The 25,187-nt window shown below is 40.1% G+C and overlaps 1 protein-coding gene across 12 annotated transcripts in view; it reads right to left on the reverse strand.

Moving 5' to 3' along the window:
- The window catches only part of ELMO1 (engulfment and cell motility 1), a 312,095-nt gene that overhangs the window by 221,693 nt on the left and 65,215 nt on the right, over nt 1-25,187 (reverse strand). For 6 of the 12 annotated variants that reach the window (XM_069007623.1, XM_069007621.1, XM_069007624.1 and 3 more), the window contains 2 exons: nt 12,537-12,587; nt 2,955-3,124 (listed from right to left, as the gene is read on the reverse strand). In XM_069007623.1, the coding sequence (XP_068863724.1) occupies nt 2,955-3,124; nt 12,537-12,587 (221 nt within the window). Of the gene's footprint in view, nt 1-2,954; nt 3,125-12,536; nt 12,588-17,108; nt 17,271-25,187 lie in introns of those variants that run through there. The other 6 variants (XM_069007625.1, XM_069007629.1, XM_069007627.1 and 3 more) reach the window with 5 other exon arrangements.

The following is a 25,187-nucleotide window of genomic DNA, read 5'->3' on the forward strand; positions in this document are numbered from 1 at the left end:
GTAGCCCCAAGGTGGCTAAGATAACTCCATAGTGAAGATACACCTTAAATGCATCCTTATAAAATACATTGTCTTCTAAAACTGGGCTATGAAAGAAGTTTCTGCCTCACCCAGAAATTTCTGGATCCTCATTCCTCCTCTAATACCTGCCCCCTGCCCTTTATAATGCTACTATAATTGTAGGTGTAGGTTCACCTACGGACACTGAAATGACCATGGGCAGGTACAGGTGCAGGGCAAAGGAGAGAGAAGAGCATTTTGTTCTGAAGCATTTTGGCGACCCAGTCAGCTGCACAGCACACAAGACCACCTTGCTGAGGGCACTGAGCCCAGGCTGGGAGCAATGGTGAAGAGGCCTTCAATTTGATTTATCTGTTCAGTGAGCAGCTTGTGTGGGACCTCTTACTAAGAGTAGTGCAGAGAGTCCAAGCAAAAGCAGGAACAGAGAACATGAGAGGAAAACTGACTTAATCCAGCTGCCTTTCTTTGACAGCCTAGGACACTAAGTGAAAAAAAAAGTTTCTTTTCTTTCTTTTGAGGAAGTAGTTTGTCTGTTGGCTTAGTGTGCTGACACAGTGAGTGACAGACTCTGATGTCAGGGGACAGATTCAGTACCTTGAAGTGAGATGAGAAAGGAAAGCAGCAGCACCATGGCAGGCTTAGGCTGCTGTGCCTGTGTATGTTTGCTCCTTTCATTGAATCCCAAATTCTGTTAAATATGCACTCATCAGCCAGTGATGCACAGTATAAAAGTGGAAGGGAACGTACAGCGTAGCACAGATGTCCTTGCTTTACAACTCCCTTTGCAAAACCAGACCTGGAAAAACCTGACCTGCTGACACCCTCAGGAGCTGCAGAATGTCTAGGCTGCTGAACATGAAAGACTGCAGTGAGTACTGAGAGCTCATCAGCATGTGAAGCTGCTGGAAACTCTTACAGTCTGAGACTTTGTCCAGTGCCCAAACTCGAGAGTGTTTCTCCCCACAGACAGAAACACTGATAAATACATTAGACAGGTAGATCAATCAATGCATATTTGATGACACATTACACCAGCAAAAAAGAAAAAATTTAAATCCCTCAAAATGCAGACCACTTACAAAATAAAATAAAATAAAATAAAATAAAATAAAATAAAATAAAATAAAATAAAATAAAATAAAATAAAATAAAATAAAATAAAATAAAATAAAATAAAATAAGTAGTAAACTCTGCTCATATGTCCAGTTTACAAGCCTGCTGTGTGGTTTGAAAACTTATACCTTCGGTCAGGACTTATTACAGGGTATAATTTGCTAGGCAGTTCTTTCAACAGTAGTGTTGCCTTTAGTAGTTTCTCTCCCAAATAGTTATTTTTAATCCAGACCAGTCTGCTACAGCTTGGCTCATCCCACAGCTACAAAATAGCAGTACAAACACATCTGAAGGCTGAGGAGGGCACTTGCTTTAGTCTTAGTGCAGCTAGAAGAAAATATTATAAAAAATGTGAATGTTCCCTATCTGTTTCAATAGAAAATAAAATGCTTTAGTTTAAATACCTTCTGCAGTGGAGCAAGTTAAACCATTTAACCTAAATAACGCCATGACAAAATAAACCACAAGGGCAGCAACTGTTAATTTTCCTGTGTTCCGACCTTCACAGGCATATGTGAGCCCATCCATTCAGAATACTTTTCACTAGTACAGCCACTGCATACATGTGTTTACATCAACTTAAATTTGTCTTTGCTCTTAAACTTAATTTGGTCCATAAACAACAAATATCACATGACTATAAGACAAGTTCCCAAATTTGGTACCTAGAAGCATTTTTTTTTTTAAAGTGGCATAACATGTCGTGTACCACAGACCACATCACTGCAAAAAATAAAGACTATAACCCCAACACCCCAACAATATTAAACCACGAGCATTTGGAAATCTAGTATATAGCAGTAGTTAGTCAATAAGGCTCCAGAGTCCCATAAGCCATTAACCACATAATGGGCAGGGATCAGGGAGAGCTTTCTTCTACACTGCTCAGTCTATGGACTACTGGATTCTAGAAAGTAGTTAATTTTTCTGTGGAAAATCCACAGTGTATCTTGTACAAGACCCTCAGAGACCACTTGTGTTCCATTTCAAAGACCACTTACTACTTCCACTTTACCTCCTAACACTATTTACATCCTTGAATCCAAGGGAACTCGAGGACATTTTGAGGGGATTTGAACTGATTTCAGTTTTCTTTCTCTCAGGAGATGGTGTGGGTATTGCTTTCTTCCTCTGTAGTAGAGGTTGACACTGACCAAAATCTCTTACTTGAAATCAAATGCTTACTGTTAGAGCATAATTTAATAGTGCAACAATCCAGTTGACACTTTTCTGCTGCACCCTCCACATTAAGCCAATGGACACTTTCTCAGGACTATGGTCCTGAATTTCACCAATAGTGAAATTTGTTAAGGTGTTCTGGTAAAGAGTAGGTGTATTTTTAGAGGTCAGCTTTCAATTTCATGACAAAAAAGCCCACTGGTACTAGAAAAAAATCCTATTCAGAGTCAAAACAATAAAAAATGGAAATAAAGTAATGCATTTTTTACATGTGGGTTTTACCCCACATGTTCTCAGTAATGTGAAATTTAAAACATAGTTTTTAGGTGGCATCACTTAAATAGCAGCCTTCAAATATACTATCAATGGCTTATTGAAATTCCAATGAATAGAGAAGAAACTAGGACCCCAGTCTCCCAAAACTTTATGGCACAGAGGGTACTTGTGACTTCCTATTTTGCTCATCCCCAGTCCTGACCAGCCCATTGTTAGAGAAAATTAAAAAATCAATATCTCATTGATAATTAATATACTATCCTAGCAGCTCAGAACACTTGAGATATTTAATTTCTCAACTCAGAAAGAGAGCATGAAATCACCCCACACAGAAGGAACACTAGAATTTAAACAAAATACTTACTCTGTGCCACTTTCAACCATTTGCGTTAGGAGGGAAATGCCATCCAGGTTTATAAATTCTTGGGCAAACGTAACATCCCGTGAGTAGTTGGCTAAGTCCTTCAGTGCTTCTAACTTGGCATCCATACTAGAAGACTGGATCCTCTCATGGAGCTGTTGTGCATTTTGAGCCTAAGAGAGAAACAAAACAGACAAAACAAAACCAACAAAACAGCTTTCGTTACAACGAAAACCATGAATAAAGTGTCAGTGTTAGCCAGAACAATGGCCATGTTTAATATTAATGATATTTAACACTTCTAAGCTCAGAAAAGATTCAGTAGCTCAAATACAAATTACTTTTATAAAAGTATATTACTCATATATTACTCCATTACTACCTATAATTATCTGGACTCTTGCAGAATCATTAGCTGAGCAATGGATAGACATCCTATTGTCTCAGGAAAAACGTAAGCATTACAAAAGACAGCCTTTGGCTTGAACAGCTTATGTGTCACATCAATAAAAGTAGAACTGAAAATAAAACAAACTGCATCAGACAAGCTCAGTAAAATAATAGTGGCACTTCTTTTCCTGTCAACTCTTACTCAGGTTACACACTTCTCATCACCTTTAGCAACAAAGACCACATACTGCCCTAACCATGTTCCATCAAATAGAGACCAACTTCAGATCTTCTGCTCCTTCCTCCCCCTCTTCTTTTGTTCACAGCCAGTTCAAACACTCACATACCCTCCTAACAAGGTATGTAGGAATAATTACTTCCCACATAATACTATGATATTATCTGTCATACATCTTTTTGCATGTTCAATATCCTCGTGTTATGCTATTCTGCCCATTAATGTTTCAAATAGAGGATGAGATAGTGAAATTCAAAATAGACACTGATGATAAAAAGCTAAAGAAATACTTAAATAATGCATATTAAATTGCTTCTCTCTTTAGCCATACAAATACTTTAAAATACATCTCACGTTTTCAATTTGATGCTTTCACTTACCTGAACAGAATACCCAAAAGCTTCAGTTAATAGCTAGCTAGATGATACTTTTTTTAGAAAAATAATCCTCCTCCTTACATATAGAGATATTTGCAAAATTCTGTTTCCTAAAATTCATTTCTTACCTGCACCCAAGGAAAGGTGAATGAGAGGCTATGTGTCATTAGGAAAACAAATTAAATGTAAATTCTGCTGAGAGTTATTTTCTCTGAGATGATGCTTATTCTTTCTCAGCTCGAGAAGACATAGAGAAGAAAAGGCTGTGCTGGCAGACAATTCCTTTTCTGTTCAAGTAATGTATTCTTCACAGAGATGGTCATCTCTGAAGATCAAGATTCGGAGAAAGCAGTCACTTTTAGTGCAAGTGAACATTTAAACAAGGAACCCAGAAAATAACCAGCACTGTGTTGTTACAGATACAGCTGCCTAGCTACATAACTTTGATTGCTTCAAAAACATGAATAAATTAAGTGTCCCAATGTCCTCCAATATCAGCAAGGTTTATTACTTCTTGTTTTTAGAAAGAAAAATGAATGCATAGTCTCCAGTCAGTATTTGGCCAGAACACACATGGTAAGGAGCATGTATGGGGGAGAAATGCCTTCTAGTTAGTACGACTGTGGTTAACATCTTCAGTTAAGACAGAATTGAAAATAAATGAAAAATCTTTAGTCCTGAGCTTTTTTTATGCCATAAGTATAGGGTGGTGCAGCCATAGCAGTTACATTACCTATAAAAAGGCAGAATCCAAAATCCAAAAGGTCTTTCTGCCACTAAGTTACCTACTCTATTAATGGATTTGAGTTGTAATGGGGAAACAATGGCTTATACAGTCTCTCTGGAATAGAAAGGTCTATCCAAATGGAAACTGAAAGAATATTCTCTGAAGCTGAAGCAGGTGATAAGGTAAATCATTTGCTGAAGCCCATGGAAGAGGTAAAAATAGATACCTCTTACTTTCTGCTTCCAGGATAACCACAGAATACTTCCCCCAGCCCTTTCCCTTCATCAGAGGGGTGAAAAAAGCTTTGCTAAAGTACTCTTCTATAATCAGCTACAAAAATTCACCACTATTATTACCTGAACCAGAAGTTCAACAGCCAGCTCCTACCTTACCAAACTACCTCCTTCATGAAGCCATTTCTGACTCTGGACTCCCCACTTTTAACATCCCAGAAAGACTCAGAGATGCAAAGCATTCTCAAAATATTACTGTTTCTCTGAATACATACAATGTATGAATTCCTGCCCAGCTCAGAAAAGAAACACTCTGGAAAACTTCAATACTGCCATGGCAGCTGCATTCCCCTATCTTTGGAAATGATTGCTCAAAGTTAACCTTAAGCCTATTAAATCTGCGCACATGGCCTGCCTGCCATAGTTCTTGAAAGTTACCACTCCCACTGTCTGCCTACTGAAAGAAGTTCTACTGAACTGGAAATTCTTCCAACTTTCCATGGGAATCCAGTCCTCTAAAAGCTCCTGGATTAAGTGTAAATGAAACAAATGGGAAAGGTGAACAAAACAACTAGTTCAGGGTGACTGAGCAGCTCTCCTGAGCTGCTCAACCAATAAGCCTGAGTGGGGAAACCTTGGGCAGCAGAGCTGAGGCCAAACAGGTGGGGACTGTAATTGCCTGTGTAGCACAATAGCAGGCAAAAAAAGTATGTGAGTAGAGCCAGGAGAACATCCTCCTCCAAACCCCTTCACAACACACTGTGCTGTGTAAACACTGCTTTGTCTTCATACATATTGACAACAGATCATTTATGGTCAGGTTCACCTTTCGTCAACACCTGGGGGTGGTGAACTGCTGCTGTCAGCCAGACTTCCATTACACATGTATCCATACCAAGCATGGAAAGAGCTAACCCTCCCTCTCACCAAACCCGAGAACACCAGAACAGGGACATACATTAGCAGCTCACCTACACTGCACAACAGCAGCATGAGCAGGACCAGCCTATCAACTGAGATATGTTAATCCTCTTTCCTCTGCAGTCAGTGAGAGTTTTGAAAGTCACGAGACTAAAACCAAAATATTATCTTAGATCAGAGACAGCTTGGAACCCTCTACAGAGCACAAAAATCCATGCTACAAAAGTGGTTCAGCCATGTTTTAAGCACATAAAAGACGGCTTACTAACATCATCGGCTTTACCTGACTGTGCCAATGTTTCATCAGCAAAGTTTATACACAGTTGCAGTTTTTTTACATGAAACAAGTTTTGCACTGGATCCAAGAAACCTTGCTCCTTCTACTCTCAGAAGAGGAACAGACAAATGACAGAAGAGATCTTGATTAAAGAGGTAAACATATATTTGTCTCAGCAAGAGGGCTGGCACATGTCTCACTGGAAACATGGACAGAAGTCATATTGTCTGTTGTCATCCCCAAGTGCCTGATGGGTGAAAATACTGCCTTGCTTAACACCATGCAGTTCTCACAAGCCTTCTAATTCTTGTTGCCATAGCACTCATACATGCTTAGGCAATGTACAGCTCATTTATGAGCACATTAAAAAATGAAACCCAGATGAAATATGCTCTGAGTACTTACCAGGGAGCTATTTTAATGATTTACAAGCCATCAGTGGATGGACAGAGAGCACAGCTCATTAAAGCAATAGCAGAGCTGGCTGCCATGTCTGCATTCCTACTGAAATATCATTCAGGTAAGAATAAATATAAATATATAAACCTCTGCAACTGAGAGTCATTAGAGGGAATTAAGAGAAATATGGCGGAGGGAAGGAGGGAGGGAAGGAGGGAGGGAAGGAAGGAGGGAAGGAGGGAAGGAGGGAAGGAGGGAAGGAGGGAAGGAGGGAAGGAGGGAAGGAGGGAAGGAGGGAAGGAGGGAAGGAGGGAAGGAAGGAAGGAAGGAAGGAAGGAAGGAAGGAAGGAAGGAAGGAAGGAAGGAAGGAAGGAAGGAAGGAAGGAAGGAAGGAAGGAAGGAAGGAAGGAAGGAAGGAAGGAAGGAAGGAAGGAAGGAAGGAAGGAAGGAAGGAAGGAAGGAAGGAAGGAAGGAAGGAAGGAAGGAAGGAAGCTTTTAAAACGTGTGCTGTTGAAGCCCCAGCATTTCAAAAGGCTGTCAAGTGGCATAAGCTGCATGTCTAATCTTAAATGACTTGCTCCAAGGACATCCAGAAAGGTCACCCTTAGGGAGTAGCAGTGCTTAAAAGGAGCAGCTTGATGAGATTGTCAGCTTAAAGAGAAAACTAACAACCTAAATCCAGGATGTGACTTTCTTAGAGACTCAAATAGCCATTTGGAGGTTAAGAATCCCAAGATCGTCCTAACAAGGGATTCTGCTGATCAAATTATCATTTCTTTGCCACTGATGTGTTGTTTGAAATTTGAAAGCAACTTATTAACCAGACATATGCAGGGCTTCTGTACAGAATACAAAATACAGCGAGTAAGGACAAGAGGGAGGGCAGAGATACAAATGAAAATATCCGCTATCAAACTTGAATGTGCTAAGGACCATTGATTTAAATTGCTGTATGTAATCAGTTGTCTTCTTTATCCTTTGCAAAAAGCAAATAAAGTAAGAGTATTGTGATCTTCCTTGTAGATTTAGTCACATTAGTCAACATACAACTAGAAAAAGGGCATACAGACCCTCAGTAACTACCAAATACAGATTTGTCCTTACCAAACAGGTAAGGTTTAATTTCAATCATTCAATGTTGAAACACCATGGTGGCTTAAACTGCTGCCTTTTCCTAGATTTTTATTTCACCTACAACTGCATATATGCCAGAGAGCAATGGGGGAGTGGATACATGACATCATCATAAACATACAGATTCAGCAGATCCACCAAGGCTGACTAGCATCTGATGCCAGATAAGCAATGAGATTCTATTTTAATTAGTACATACATTAATGGTTAACATTTTTTACATGAACACTGAAGCACAGTTTCTACATCTAAAGCCCTGTACAGATGTGATACATGGAGAAGTCCTACAGAATGATTACAGGCAATTAAGGAGGCAGTAAGAGGGAAATGGTTACCTCTAGAGTCTTTCACTCAACCAATGACAAAAGCATTACAGATGCATAGCCACATGTTTTACATAATAAGTAAGTTTAATAATAGTATAATAATAAAATAAGTTTATGCAATCAGTAGCCACTTCTCGATGCTTTATGTGCCTTTTTTTCTTCTAGCTGCATTTGAAACAATCTCTTCCACTTACTATTCAAAATATGCCTTTTGAAACCTGAAAATATCAGATTAAACCTTTATCTAGAAAAAGACAAACCCCAACTCCACTTCTCAAATCTACTATGAGCAGATAAATGTAGAAGTGGCTAATTGACCCCCATGGTCAGTGCTTCTGGTATCAATTAGCAACTAATTCACCATTACATGATAAACATGGTCACAATCACAGGCTAGAACTGCAAAAAGTTATGCATTTACAGAACTTCAAATATATGTTCAAGCAATTGTAGATTAAATATTATAAACTAGATCCTCAAACTTTTGCTTAGAGGATTCAGATGTATAAGCAGAAATAGTTTGAAAAAACTCTTCACACTTCCTTGTCTGTTTAGATCACATATAAATTAAAAAAAAGATGTTCCTCATATCTGTAGAAGCATTCAGAGAAAATATTATGATGACTCGTATTAAAAACCTTTATTTACATGATCACTCATGCTACAAATGCTAATACATCTGCCTACAAACAACTTACAGGTTTGAGAACTCAACTGACCTCTGACCCGGGGATTAAAAAAATAAACATGTGACAAAAGCAAATGATCAGCCCCCACAAATACCACATCAGAAAAACCCCTTTACCTCAGGGTTTAAGGTATATAGTTCATGAGCAAGGCTCTTTTTGTTAGTGCCCAAGAAGACACTTTTAATAAACAGTAAGGGCTCAAATAATCAGTTATGTTTGAAAACCATTAAATTTAAAAAACAATGCCAGTTCCTTCAATTTAATTTTCCCAGTATTTTAGCACCTTTTTAAAATGATTAATCATTTGAAGGAGGATTTGCAGGATCTGATTGAAGGAATCCTGCAGTTGCACACACTAAAAGGTTGGACTTCGCTTGCTGCATTGCAGGACACAAAAGTCCTTTCAGATCAGCCTCACACTTGGGAGAAATTACAGCTCATTTATACACCTACCCACCATGCACTGGAATATGGTTATCACAAAAGAGACAATAGCAATACAGCATTTCAACTGTCACATATGTTCAAATACAAAGAAATGTTGCATAAGAAACTTTTCATGAGTCCCTTCAGAAATGCAAATGGACAAAGGGGGAAAACAGGTCACGGAAAACTGCAAAAACACACAATAGCCCAAAGAATTATGGTAAGAAAGATGATAGGAGAGGTTAAAATAAATAAGAAAGATGATATAGGAACAAAGATAATATGAGAGAAATTCAATCTGCACTCAAGTTACCTAGGAAACAGAGTGTCTGTGTGGTGAGCGGTTTATAGAGGAAAAAAAATAGCATTGTTTAGAAAAAAACAGTCTTTCAGGGAATCTCACAAACTTAGCAAACAGGCCTATGGAAACAAAGAAGCAGTTCAAATTCCCACCAGGCCTAACGACTGGCGTTTGCAAACTTTTAACTCAAAGAAATTTAAAATAGGCACATTGTAAATCTCTCAAGGCAAGCATTTATAATGGATTTAGCAGCACACCATAACTGCAGTTCTGCCCTTGCAGTATTAACAATGGTTTTCAGATAAAGGTCCTGTGTAGGCACACAAAATAATCTAAATTTGAGATTAGAAAACAGAAAGTATTTAGCATTTATGTTCATGGAGTTAGATTTCAAATCCTCATTTTAAAAAAGTCAACCCAAAAATGCTGGTTTACTATTTCTAGATAAAACTACCTTTCTTTTCTCTCTCTTTTTAATCTTTAACAGTACCTACTCTGGGTGCATGAGCAATAAATAATTGGAGGCTAATGACAACAAAACTCAAAAAGATTGCATCTCATCCTTCTCATCTAATTTTCTATGACTCAGGCCATGCAAATGTAAAGGGTGCAGCCAGACTACTGGCTGTCATGGTAATAAGCTGCATAAAAATTAAGGACTAGAAAAGCATTTTAAGTTCATGCAGCCTTCAGAACTGGTCAACACAACTCCTCTCAATTCTTCGAGGAAAAAGGTTTTCTCAAAAAGCCTGTGAAGTTCAGGACAGGTTTTTTTTTCTCCCACAACAGCCAGGAAGTAGGCAGCTCAGGCCTCTGAAACTACAGGGACACATCCCAGAAACCACATAATCCATATGTTGCTTCTCTTCATTTCTCTCAATCTTTCTCTCCTTTCCTAATTCCTTCACCTTTTCATAAAGCTTTTTTTTTTTTTTTTTTTTTGAGTATGATTTTGGTTTTTTGGGGGAAGAGGAAAGATAGTTTCAGCTTTATCCTGTTGTAGGATAGAAAAAACAGAGGGGGTGGGGGGGGAATTCAGAATCTTAATGTTTTCACATGATGAGAAAAACATTTCTCACCCAGCACTAACAGCTAGGAAAAGCATCCTTCCCATTTTGTAGAAGTGTATCATGCAGCCTGTTCTTCACATTATCTCTTCCAACTACTGTTGCTCTCATAGAGAATTTCAGAGGGAATATGGAAACAGATTGCCTGTTAGCTTTTCAGGGTAAACTACAAGCATTGTGTGGGTCACCAGTTTAAGAACCACAGCTTGGAGGCCTTAAATCTATCTATTTCAGGTACTGCTATGATGACCACTTTGACAATACCTTAAAAAGCAAAGAGACTATTGTAGGGTGGGGACATGCAAAACTTCATTTTATATCTATTTAAAGAATACAAATACTTGCTAATCTGACAAAAAACAATCCATTCCTTCAAAACCTCCTTCCAAGATACCTCTCTGATTCTGGAAAAAGTGAACAAAAAATTTTAAAACATCGGGAAGTGTGAAAATAAGCATACTTATTTTTCAGGCATAAATATCACTACTGGAGAATAGAGAGGAGACCAGCCTTCTATCTTAAAACAGGACAGCTGAGTCACTCATAACTGCAAGCCAGTGCCAGAGTGGTCCATAATTGGTTAGGTAACAGGTAATATCTCAATTCCTAAGGACTCCTGTCTTGGTTAACTGACCCTAAAGCAAAGCCCCCAAAGAAACAGGACAAGCAGATGATAGTCCTATGCAAAGCCTCACCTTCCTGACTGTTGGGAGTAGCAGAAAGTGTTACACACCCAAGATTTGTCTTTTGTGTTTGTAGGTCACATTTCCAATTGCACAAGTGATCATGAAGCCAGCCAGCCAGCCATCTCCACAGATCAGTCACAGCACAGCCTCTCTTCAGTGAGGCTGCATAGTGCAACTGGTTGTGGATTTTGAGATGGGAGGATTCCATGGGTTGTCTTATATGGTTATTCCACGTTGTGGTTGCACGAAAGAATGATGCAGTGCATTTGGACTATGTTGGTTCTTGATGAACCACAGATGTTGTTTTGATTTCAAGAGATCCCAAGTCTGGGCAGTACTGGAGTGGATATTTGTTCTTAAGAAGTCCCAAAGGTTAGAAGGAGGTGGTGCTGGGGCTGTCTGTTTCTGAGGAATTTCCATCAGATGGGGTTGACTCCACCAGGAAGTAGTTTTCCCATGGACAAGGCTGTTTTGGTGATATATGCCAAGAGACTCTGGAGTGACAAAGCCAGTGACAGAGCCATGGTCTTAAACTGTTGCTTTTTTTTTTTTTTTTAATGTCTATAAAGTTTCATATATAGTGACCACTGAAAAAGATGAAGAAGAGTAATGGAAACCACTTGTCTTTGCCCAGCTGGCTGCTGAGAAGTGCTTTCTGTTGAGAAGCTGGGTGGCAGAGTTTGGCCATAAGAATGCTTTGAATCTGCAGAAGCTAGAACACCACCACGAAGAGGTAAACCATTTTAATGGCACACTAACTACATTTGTCAGAGAGGAAATGGGATTGCTGCTGCCTTAGACATATATCTTCCAGGACTAATAGTGGCTTTCAGCATGTGGCAGCAGTACTGCTCAACTCAGCAGGAAAACAGGCCATTACAGGGCAACCAGCAACTCTGCCGTGCTTTTCAGGAGCTGGCAATGAGATGGTGTGGGAGGAAAAAAACCCCAACAACAAAGAAACCCCAGAAAAATCTCAACATTACAGTTGCTACTCACTCAACACAAACCCAGAGATCAGGAAAGCTCTGACCTGAGCCACCCAGCAGAACCCTCCATGATTCAAATCCCTGACCTTCCACCTGGCTTTGAGTTCTGAGGCAGAAAAAGAGCAACTTGAGTGAGGCTGCAATATCAGCAGGGAAGCAGGGTGGTTTGGATGAGAAAGGTGTTCCTGGTGGAAGTGAGACACAAAAAACCCACCCAGTTGTGCCAACAGTATCACCAAATGTCACTTAGATTTATTACCCTTGCCTCCATAACTCATAACCTTTGCTCCTGGAGGATTGTGGGATACATTGTGGATAAAGCTTGAAAGTACACACATTAGTTCACAGCAATTTACTAATTGAATCTTCACTTTGAAGGAAGAGAAGAACAGAACAGTGACTCACTGGAGATGTTGTTAATCGAAGGATGGTTCCATTTTTTATTTCATTACGATTCTGAAAGAGAAAAATCCAAAGGTTTTACTTAAGACTTGCTCACATAAGAAGATGAAGCATGCATTGAGCAGAATGTCATGCTAAACCTGCAACAGTGCTTTCCCCATCTGCATGCAAAACTTCCCTCTTTCAGATGTAAGTTAGCATCTATTTTCCTCACTGAGGCATATAACATTAGCTTCAACAAATCAGTTGAATTCACATGATGCTTAACCAACCTGAACTCTTTCAAGAATGACTTCATGTTTTTCAAAATTTAGCTTCCACTGGTAACTTCTAAATATTTTTTCGAAATATACTGTCCATGGCGTCTGGCTCTGGCATTGTACATACTTGAGGAGTTCGTAAGTTTGCTGAAACCTGTCATTAAGCATCTGCAGGATTTAGAATTCATCCCACTGGCTCTTTATTTTCTATAACAAGAACATGCTGACTTAAACCACTGGAACCTACCCACTGAGCTCTGCCACCACAACTTTGCATTCTCCCTCCAAGTAAAAAAAAGCATTGCTGTTAGCAGTGTAAAGTTCAAACATGTCATAAGTCCTTCTCTTTTCCTGGCTGTCAGAAAGAGAGGGCATTAAACATTTTCTTTTGGTTAAGCTCACATTGCCATGGCATAAGCTGTGGTGTACACTTACAGCATCCTTACGACTTTGTGGTCAAAGCCCACATGCATGGCCTCCCCCTGTGGTGTGTGTAGGGGAGCCTCCCCTTTTTCAACAATCACCTCCTGTTCACCACAGGGTAGGAGAATAGGTACCTACAGCAGTGAACATACTGACAGGTACTGACTGTGTGGAGCACAATGCCAGTCATGGTTCAGTAGCTTGCTCATGGGCTGACACCCTAATCTGTCAAAGGAATTGGAGGAATCCCTAACAGTTTGAGAGAGAAAAGCTAATTTTGTACTGAAGACCACGTTGCAGGCTTTCTGCAGACTGGTGTTTAGCCAAGAAAAAATATGAAGGTGTATTTCTCCTTAGACAGTTTTTCCCAAATTTATTTCATCCTTCTTGTTCCCATTATGATACATCTCAAATCCAAAACGCTAAAAAACAGATAAATCTTGCCCAAAACCAGGTCAAGTAGTCCCAAAATAAAACTCCAGTACATTGTCTCATTCTTGATATCCAAGTCATCTGTGGGATTGGTTCTAGCTACCACCAAGATCCTTAAAGATCACTCTCCACCCACAAAGACTTCTTCACTCTAACTGAAATAATTGAAGTGCCAGACAACACAGGGGGTACAAGAGAGAAGCTTTCTCACAGCATCTTTGCCTACATATGCAGCAACTCTCCTCAGCCCTCAGCTGTCTCCTCCTGCCAGAACAGTCTCAGGGAGGCCAGCCAGGCTATACTCAAAAGAGGGGCAAAGAAGGGTGAGCAGCTAAGTAGTGGGTGACTTCCCACAGCACTGTCAAAGTGCCAGATTTTCTCCACTTGCAGTGAAACAGCACCAGACCCAGCTACATTTCATCATGTCTAAGGAATCTGTGTGAAGTGGCCATAGCACATTTGTGTGGTTGAATCTCAATCAGTGCTGAAACAAACTCACTTCACAAACAGTTGTGATTGCTTAAACTCTTACCACCTCCTGGATTTGTGGAGCTGAATAAAAGTAATTGCTTTGGGACAGACAATTATCATAGGCTAAATCTACGTCCATCAGCAGCTTAGACAAAACTACTGCACCTCAGCTGCATTAGGCCAGAGCGGGTACATGCACACATGCACAAGGTTCCATCAGCTTTGGTTGGCAGGCAGAAAATTCCAGCATGCAACAATATGAAAACCAGGGAATCAACAAGATTTAAACAACTTGAACTATATTAATCACATTCAGAATTTAAAGTTCACTGACATCTTTATAAAAATATTGGATCTTAGAAGTAGACTGTTCCTAAACATAAATAAGGGCACACATAGAGGCTTATTTTTTTAAGCAGCAAAACTTTAGGCCTAAAGTTTCTTATGTTTCCTGCTACAATTAACATGAACAAATGAGTACAAACGAGTTTGTGGTTTGTTTGTGACAAGTTACTTCATCTAGGCCACAATAAGTATCTCTGCAAACACTCCTAGTCCACTGCAAACAAGAGGTACTGAGCATAGCATGAGAAGGTTATATGGTGATCTCCAGAGACTTGAGGAGGAACAGAGGAAACACAGAGGAACACAAAGAGTACATAAAAGCATCACTGAACTCCATTTTCTTTGGAGTCTTTCTGTTTAATCATCAAGATGAATCTAAAACACCAAAGCTTTCAGACTCAAAAGTGTAATGCTTGTCAGAACCCACAACACACAAGCCCATGGACCTTTCATCGTGTCCAGCTCAGCACAAGGTGTGTATGTCTGTCCTATACTTTAAATTCAATCATTGTATCACAACAGAGAGAGTTCATCTTCAACTCCTGGTTTAGAAAAAGGCTTAAGGAAAACTGCTCACACCTTATCTCTGAAAGTATTCAAAGCATAAAGTCTCTAGCACAGCAAGCTAGCCAAAATTTGGAAAAGGTTAGCAGTTACACAATAAAAAAAATCACTTTTGCTTATCCATTCTAAATATTGGCTTAATCACATACCAGGAAACAGCATGTAAGAGTCCAATTAAGCCAAGAGGCTTTTCTACATTAACTGTGTGATGCAGTAGTCAGCATGCCAGTTAATTTTAATTGTAACATTTACACACAGTTAATCCGCTTAGTATTAGGGATAGCATCCTGTGGATTTCTTTTCCAGGATAACAGAACATCATTACAGCAGCCCAGCTTTGGCAGTCATACTTATAAACATCACTCCTACTCAGGACAGATCTCATTCCCACCTATGGTAGAAAAATAAAATTTAAAAAAAAAGAAAAGAACAGGACAAAAAAATAATAAAAAACCCCTCTTCCAAGATATTCCCAACCCGTTTGTCAAGTGTACATGAGGTTGGTAGGTTCGTGGTGTTGATCTGTGTTAGAAAAGCTTAATCCTGAGCAAGGAAGGAACCAGTGAAATGGTACCATCCAAAATGTCCCTAAAATCTCTATAATGGGAAAACAGATCTGTTATAAATGTTATCTAGGACAAAGAGAGCAGTTATATCAAGAATACAAATGAGCCCCATCTGAAATATTTTATCTAGCAAGATATGATATATCACAAGATGATTTCTGTCTAATTGAGTAGGTAATATTTCCAAGATGTGCTTTCAATCAGACTAAATACTTTCATGAAGACACACAAAGAGCAGAACACAGCAGGAAGTAGAGGATACCTGGAAAGTTCATCTTGCATTCAGATTTTAGGACCCTCTGCCTTCTAATTTCACCAGCTGGAGCAATGTGAACCTACACGACTATAAATGCTTCAGAAGGCAGGAGAAGCAAGGAAGGAGAGGCAGTGGGGTAGCCCTGTATGTCAGAGAGTTTTCCTTTCTCATAGAAGTAAGGAAGAACTGCTAGCCTGGAATTCTGGAGGGGAGATTTGTGCCTGTTTAGGAGCCTGGTTGACAGAACCCATTGGGAGGCAGTCCTGAGCAGCAAAGGAGTCCAGGAAGGCTGCATATCCTGCATGAAGGAAATCTTGAAAGATCAGCAGCAGGCCAATGCTAGACAGGCAGTGGGAAAGACCAGCCTGGCTGAGCACAAACCTTTGGTTGGAACTCAGGAAAAAGAGGAGATATTATGACCTTTGGGAAAAGGGGCAGCACACTCAGGAGGGCCACAGGAGTGTTGTGAGGTTATGCAGGGAGAAAATTAGAAGGGCCAAAGCTCAACTAGAAGTTAATCTGGCTACTGCTGGAAAACATAATAAAACATCTTTCTATAAACATATTAGGAACAAAAGGAAGGCTAGGGACAATATCCATCAGATGAGATTAGCTTGGTAAGAAAGAGCAAGGAGCTAAGAACAGCAGCTGGGAGTTCAATGCCCATATGGGCCATTCACGTAAGAGTTGGACTTGATGATACTTGTGCGTCCCTTCCAACAGAGAATATCCTGTGATCTGTGATCTGGATGTGAGGGAACACATAAGTGACAAAGGATGAGGAAGAGGCTGAGGTACTTAATTCCTTCTTTCCTCAGTCTTTAATGGCAACACCAGCTGTTCTCGGGGTACCCAGTCCCCTGCGCTGGAAGACAGAGACAAGGAGAAGATTGCAATCCCCATTATCCAAGGGGAAATGCTACACCATTTAGACACACTGTCTATGGGGCTGGATGGAAATTACCCAAGGACACTGAGGAAGCTGGTGGCAGTACTCACCAAGCCACTTTCAAGCACTGATCAACAGTCCTGGCTAACTGGGGAGGTCCCAGCTGACTGGAGATTAGCAGATGCAATGCCCATCTACAAGAGGGGCTAGAAGGAGGATGTGGGCACCTCCAGGCCTGTCAGTCTGACCTCAGTGCCAGGGAAAGTCATAGAACAGATCACCTTGAGTGACATGAGGCACATACAGGACTACCAGATGATTAGGCCCACCGAGAAGGGGTTTATGAAAGGCATGTTCTGCTTGACTAACCTGGTCTCCTATGACAAAGTGGCCTGATCAGTGGATGAGGGAAAGGCTGTAGATGTTGCTCACCTGGACTTTAGTAAAGGCTTTGACACTGTCTCCCACAGCATTCCCCTGGAGAAACTGGCTGTTCATGGCTTGGACAGGTGCATTGCTTGCTGGGTAAAAAACTGGCTTGATTGCCAATCCCAAAGGGTGGTGATGAGTGGAGGTACATTCAGCTGGTTACATCTAGCAGCTGGTCATCAGTGGCATTCCCCAGGGCTCAGAAAGGTGGAGGTCAGTCTCTTTTAAGTAACAATCAATAGGATAAGAGGAAATGGCAGGGTGCACCAGGGGTGTTAGATTGGATAGTAGGAAAAAATTCTTCACAGAAAGTTTTGCCAAGCACTGGAACAGGCTGCCCAGGGAAGTGGTTGAGTCACCATCCTTGGAAGCATTTAAAAGATGTGGCACTTGGGAACACAATTTATTGGTGGACTTGGCAGTGCTGGGTTAGTGGTTGGACTTGATTATCTTAGAAGGTCTTTCCCAACATAAACAAGTCTATGCTTCTATGACTATCTGCCACCAGATTCTGTTTAGTCTCAAAGCACTGCTTTTCTGTGCTATAGACTACTTTGCCCAAAACACATGCAGGGGACTTGCAGAGATTTGCATCTAGAAAGCAGGCCTCAAGCATTAGCAGAGTCCACCAAACCATGCAGAGGGATGAAGGTAAACAATTTCACTTTAAAAAAACCCTATCAAAATAGTGAAGCTATTTATTCAGAGATTTGCTGCAGTAACATTGGAAAATTTATCAGGTAAAATAGTTTATTTTGCCACACATTTGTCTTATTATTTTAATGATCTCTTATACTCAACATTCAGCTCACTTTAACTGGTTGGAATGGAATGTTTTCTTAACATATTTGAGGAAGACCTAGAAGCATTGGTTCCCATGGTTATAGCTCACTCAGCCTATTCTTTAACCTTGACCAAACAGCTTTCTTCAGACTTCTCTAACCACCCTAGACAATAACAGCCAAGAAATCTAAAATTCTTCTTGTGTTTATTACCTTTAGTAATTGATTCATTCCTATTTCCATACTGCTGTTATTTTGTTACACATTCCCCCAAATGGACACAACAACAGAAAATTAGAGCTGTGAAATACACTTTAAGTTAACGATTCCATTACATTTCCACAAGGATGAGTTGGTGCAAGTTGTAAATAAGGACAAAATGACTCAAAATATTTGAGTTATAGAGTTCATGACTAAGTTCTCCACTCAGGAACGAGAAGCAAAGTCCTTGCTGGCAGATCCCCCTTAAAGCACTGATTCAATGTGCTACAGGATCCCATAAACACTGGGTGTCATCAGAGGTGGCACTGGGAATAAGACAGAGGGTGTCACTTTGCCGCAGCACAGTAACTTCACGTACCCACATACAGGGCACTGAGGGCAGCTTTGATCTTCACATCTTAGGAAGGACACAGTAGTTTCTGAGAAAATGCAGAGAAAGGCAAGTGTCCAGTGGGCTTCAGCAGTTGCCTCAAAGGCAGGGTCTCCTCAGTTTGGAGGGACAAAGGACACAAGAAAGAATGTAGTGGACAACCAGAATGCAGAACTGTTTTTATGAAACCCTGCAGTATAAGAACTTTGGGGTACTTGAAATCAGTAGGGGATAAATTTAAAGGAGATAAAGAATACCCTTTTCATTCAGAAGGCAGTAAACTCTTCAAACTTGCTGTCAGGAGTTACATAAGCAGGCCATATCAGCAGGTTCAACAAGAGATGAGAGAGTGGCATGGCCTTTATGCAGGATATTAAAGAGACTAAGTGTAGATGTAGCCTCCAACACTTGTAGTACAAATGGAAACACTGAGGAGGCATAAAGACTGAAAGCCATCATCAGATCACTGCCCTGAACAGCATTTGCTACTGCTAGAGCTAGAGACTGAGAGACAGATTATGAGATGAGATTTCATTTGGCTGACTTGGTAGGGAATTTCTTAAATTTATTTTTAGTCACCAAAATACTTAACAAGATGTAAGCTAAGTTATACAGGTAATTGCCAATATTGCACTCTTTGGCATGACAGAATTGTAATGTTTTAGAAGAAATACTGAGGCAATTAATCTTGTGATAAAATTTCTGGGAAGCTGTTGAAAAGAAGGGAAAATGTCTTCTGGTTTTTCATGTTATAATTTGATGATAAAATTTTCCTGAAAAAAATGAAGTAGTTTGTGTGAAGTTTCTAAAAAGAGGATGTTTTCTGCATGCTATTTGTCTGTCTCTATTCAAGGATTACAGTAGTAAAATAAACCAAGTTAGACCAGTGGTGCAGTTTCAGGCTGTACCTTAGCCAGTGCAATTCTACAGCCCACGAGATGCACAATTCTGCACATATCCCTCCAGTGTGTGGGCTCCCAACACTTCCCTTACATCAGATCTACCAACACGCAGCAGCACAGTCAACCACCTGACCTTATGAAAGGTAACACTTCCTCTCCCCTTCATTCACAAAAAGGAGAATAAAAACTATTCCAGAGTCCAGAGTTTTCTTTTGGTAGATCTGTGACTTGAACAAGCTCACCGTCCAGCAGCAGTCACTAGGATGTTAGTGAAGCAAAAACAAGGAAGGAAGAAACAGAGTAGAAAAAGAAACTCAACTACCTTTTTCTCCAGCAACCCAAAGTAATACCAGCTTGACTGCCACTTAAACCACATCCTAAGAAAAAGACCAAACTTTGCATCATCTACCCATCTGCAAGTGAACTGATCTACAAGGATAACATTACCAGGCACTACTTGTTCTGCAGAGCAGCAGTGGTATTACACTTCAAGCAGATATCCTTCTGACACATTAGAAGAAGTTACACACAAGTTATTTTTAACCTGGATCAGTTCCCCAATTCAAGCAACCACACAGACACACAGCACAGTTGTACCAGTAACACGGAAGAGGTGGCCCCATGACAAGCAGCCCTATCATCCTCTGGTAAGTGAACGTAAGAGCTGCACCCTGAAAAATAAACATCAGGAAATGACTGACCCAGCTGCGCTCATACTATTATTAGTAAGATATCCCAAGTAAAATAATCCCAAGTAAGGATTATCAAATTGAAGTCAGCTCTTCAGCACAGGTCACCCACCACATTCGCTCATAGCACTCCTGAGGGGTCAGCACAGGAGCAGTGGCTGCTTAAGCAGATGCTTAAAGAACAGCTGAAATACTGAAGCCAAGACTGTGGCTCACAGTCACTTTTGCCAAATCAAAGCACAGTTTGCTACCATAGAGTCTTGCTTTTCAACATCTTGCTCATTCCTACTATTGTTATATGTGGCATAAACAGTTGTATCAGTCAACAAGGGAACTAAACCAGATGAAACCATTTTGGGGTTTGGCTGGTTTGCACAGTAAAAGACAGGAATAAGCAGTATAGTATAGGCAGGAAAGCGGGCCAGCTCATTTTGCAAGCACCACATTTGGAACCACAACACCGAGACTTGTTTAAGGGGAAGCCTGCAGGTGTTTGGGCTTCTCTAGGACATACATCCCACTCCTACACCCTTCCTGTGCCCCTCCTCTCACCCACAGAAGGACTATAGGTAAAACATCCCTTTTCCATTTTTCACTACATTTGGAGTCTGACAAAATTTTGTTCTACGTCAGCTTAACCCAGTTCCAGAAACAACTGAGGGACAGCTCACAGCTGTTAAAAAAAGCGAAGTTCCATTCTTCTTCCTACCCTTCCTTTACTTCTTTCTTGTGTACAGGCTATTCTTGGACACGATTGAAGAGTCCTGCCTCATCCCTGCATCAGATAAAGCACCCTTTTTCTTAAGCAAATTTAATGAGTTAAAGTGGAACAAAATGCCACAAAAAAATTCCCCCCTTGCCACCACCTTCAAAAATTGTCAAAAAAAAAAAAAAAAAAAAAAGTAGTAGCAGGATCTTCTGGAGAAGGGGAGAAGAAATCAAAATGACCCTCTTTCAGCACTGACCTGTTATATCTGTTCACTGCACTTTGGAAAACTACCCATTCAAACAGGTTGTTCCTTAAGTATAAAGATGAATTAAAGAGTATATTTCTGTTGGCCAAACCTTACACAGAACTGTTTGTTATCAGCAGAATCCAAATAGTTGTATTGTACCCCTGGTATGCCACCTATCTTCAGGTGCTGTAACAGAAAGCGAAATCTTTTCAGAGCCTTTCCTCTCTAGTGATTGCTTGTGCAGCAAAATTATAAACTTAATTCAAGAAAATATCTATGCAGTCTTTTTTAAAAAAAACAGCCCTTGATCCATGTCCTCAGCCTTGATGTGGAACTAAGGAACTAAACAGAAGATTATCATAACAAATATATTAAAAGGAAACAAGCAGAAGATTTAAGCTGTTTCTGCTAGGGCCAGAAATTCTAACAGGTCGACAGCACATAATTATTTTCTTTGGAAAATTTAGTATAGACCAAAAGTTCTACAAAAAGAGTCCTAAGAGAACTAAAAGAAGGATAACTATTACCACTGTTCTTGAAATCAGCAGGAATGAAGGAGGAATGAAAGTGATTTAATATTTGGATACGCAAGTTTTACCTGTGTTCATTTGAAAAATATACTGGTGTCCACTCGATTTTACTGGAGTCTACAGGGCACTGTTATCAGCATCCATCAAGCAGGCAGGATCACGGCCACTCAGATGCCATGCGCTTCCCTTACTGTAGGGAATTTCTGCAGGGCTCTGCAGATTTCCCCAAATGGTAAGAAATTTGTGAATATGAGGGAAATACCACATCTCAGAAGTGGCAGAGAAAAGGGAAAGTTGGGCGTGGTTTGATCCAGGTCAAACCTGCAATCTGCCATTTATGTAGCACTATTAACAAATGTATTATCAGGGGTAGTGTAAAATGGAAAATGAAACAGCACACTTAATACATTTCTCCAATTTCCAGCCTTCATGCTACTTCTCATTCTCAGCTGCCTAAGAAACACCAGGTCCTTCAATGAATCAGAAACCTTCACTATTAAGAACGTTTACTTTCAACTCACTGAAATTCAATTAATCAGTAAAAACAGACGAATATGAAAAACGTAAAAACTCAGAAAGTCCCAACCATACAAATGGCTCATTTCTTGTCCTGTTATTTGCATACACTCCCACTCAGGGAGCCTGTAAGGGCACGGTGGAATTTCAGGTTGTGTTCAGCAAAAAATAGGTCGTGAGCAAAATCACCTTTAAAAAAGAACAAGCAGCAGGGACTTCACCCAGGGTTGCCAGCATTGGGAAGATGGGGGATAGAAAGATGTCCCATCTTCAAACACAGCACAGAGCCAAATAATTACAACAAAAGGAAGGTGGGACAGCTCTTCTTGCAAAACAGAATTAAAAGTCTCCCAAAACTAATGGAGTAAACTCAGTGTCTGCTCCCCTCTGCTTCAAGCAATAAGAATAAAAGGGAAATGTGGGAGACAGGAAAGAAGGGAGTAAAACCCACAGGGAGTCTTCTGAGGCATCAGATGTAAAAAAACAAACACAACAAAATTGGGACAATAAAAATGGGTTGCATTCAATATACAGGTAAATGAAATGTCCTTGTATTTAAAAGATAACAAAACAAGTCACTGTTGTCACCACTGTGTGCTGAGTTCTGGCTCACAAACCCCTCAGCACCAGCAGCCAACCCTTCATTTCTGATAGTTGCTCAGGTGGAGGGTTAAGAGCCACCACATTCTGCCTCCAGCAGTGAAACCAATCAAACCCAATCCTTCCCCAGCCAAACACCAGATAGAGGTGGCCAAGGTCTGCAATGCCAAGGGTGAGCAGTGATAAGGGACCAGCCTTCCCCCCAATGTACAGCATCAGCCACCGGAATGTCTGTCCCTGCACTGCTTGTACTGTCAGCAGAGGAACACAGCTGTGGTTTTCAGCCAGAGAACACAGAGAGCACACAAAACTGTACAGCCATTTTATACACTCCATATAGCATTTTCTTTTCTAAACCTGAGCTCCCCCAAGCTATAGTATTCCTGAGCCATTGCACCTGATGTACACAAGCATCTAATTCAGGTATAGCCTGGATAGACTGAAGAAAAGGTGACTTATTTATTCTTATCTTGTAGTATCTAGTACGATAAGACCCTGACTCAGAAGTCAGGCTTTTAAATATTTGACCTAACAGAGAAATGCTCCTTCATGATAAGCAAGGCCTTTAAAAACACACACACACACCTATTAATGTAATTAAAAATCAAACACTTCATGATCAGAACACGAGACAGATTTTAGCACAGGCACTGTGCCTGCTTGGTTTTCTTGTTTACATGCCCTCTACTTTTATTTCTCTCATTTTTGGAATAAAAGGCTTGAAGACATAATTAATAATTCCCACTGCACTTTCAGGGGCACAGATATAGCCATAGCATAACCCCAGAGGCAGCAGCCAAAATTGGGTCTGCTGTGATAAGCTCTATCTCTACTAGGAACCCTGGCTGAATCAAAATTTTTTCAAAGACCTCACTTATACTGCGTGAAGGAGTTATTGCTACTTCTGTAGAGGCATTTTTCCAAATAATACAGCCAAAACATAAATAAATTAAGAGACAGAACTGCTTGGTGTTGTTTTTATTTATGTATGGTGTAATTGGGAAATATAGGTCCAGCTACAAAAGACAGAGTTCAGCATATGACAGCCAAAACACAGGTGGGCTATTTGCCACCAAAACCAAAACTAAAGTGTTAAGCCATGTAACATTTGGGACATTTTCACTTCAAAGCTTCTTGTTACTTTATATAAGAATTGATTAATTGCTTTTCTTTCTGGTAACTTTAAAGATGGGGATGTTTTACAGAGACATCTCTACCTGGAAGGCAGTCTCTCAGTCTCTGCAGAAACATGACCTATAGAAAATGTTATCTGCATACGTACAGACACACAATTCACCTTTAAGAGCCGCAAAAAATATTTACTTATGAGAAGCTGTCAATGTCACAAAAAAAGCTCTGCTCATGTCCATTAGTAAGAGTCAGATTAAAACAATGTGGGCTTTAACAATTAAGTGTTGTAGCTTCCTTGAAGTGCATGTGTTTGTCCTCCTGCCTGGTGATTTTCATGTTTTAATTCAGAGAGCAACAACATCCTACTGAACACAAATGAGGGAAAGTATGCAAAAGGGGTGATGGCCTATATAAGCCTTTCTTCACAGCCACTGTCCAACAACCAGCTATAAACAGTGAACAATATCTAATGAAAGTCACAGACATCTGAGTAATTCTAGTGGCATTTAGAGCTCTTCTCTCTTATTTATGTGACTCAGAGTCAGACACTCTGCATATTTCCAGCAGGGAATAAACAAACTCAAAGTCCTCTCTGCAGTACAATCCAAAATGTCCTAGAAGACCATAATTTTCCATCCTTATTGCAAGTTAAAGGCAGCTAAAAACCACCAGACTCTCTTTTATGTGGAACAGAAAACATTTCTCTTCTCCAAAGCTGCAGAATCCTATCCACCAAAGGTGGAGATAAAGCCTGAAATATCCTTCCAATTGCATCAGGAGAAAGACCTTCAAAAAGCTGCAGTATTCACTCAATCCCTGCTTCTTGGAAATACTCACTGCTCAGAGTTTAAATGCCAACAGGAAAATTCAATTGTCTGCTTTATTGGAAAACGTTGTGTCACCACTGAGGGCAATTATCAGAACAATCTCACTATTTAATTTGGGTGGAGGCAAAACAAAGAAGTCAGTAATTCAACAGGTTTCCTTGTAGTGGCCTTTGAAGTATCTGTCAATTGAAACTTGAAAAGAAAGGAGAGGAAAAAAACCCCAAAACAACACACAAGCAAAAAAAGGGGAAGATCCAAAAAAAAGAAAAGGGACTTATTGAGAAAGTTGTCCAGGGTGGCAAGAAGTTAAATTAAAAACTGAAACTGAACTGGTCTGTTAAAAACCAAGCAAAACAAACAAACAAAAACAAAACAAAACAAAAGAGCTCAGAAAAAAAAGCACAGCACTATCTTATGAGCAAATGTTCTTGCTGTCTTGCTTAATTTAGTCTTTCCGAATGCTTAACTGTGCCTAAGTTTCCTTTATTTCTTGG

Source organism: Aphelocoma coerulescens, chromosome 2, assembly GCF_041296385.1.
Source record: "Aphelocoma coerulescens isolate FSJ_1873_10779 chromosome 2, UR_Acoe_1.0, whole genome shotgun sequence".
Lineage (NCBI taxonomy): Eukaryota > Metazoa > Chordata > Aves > Passeriformes > Corvidae > Aphelocoma > Aphelocoma coerulescens.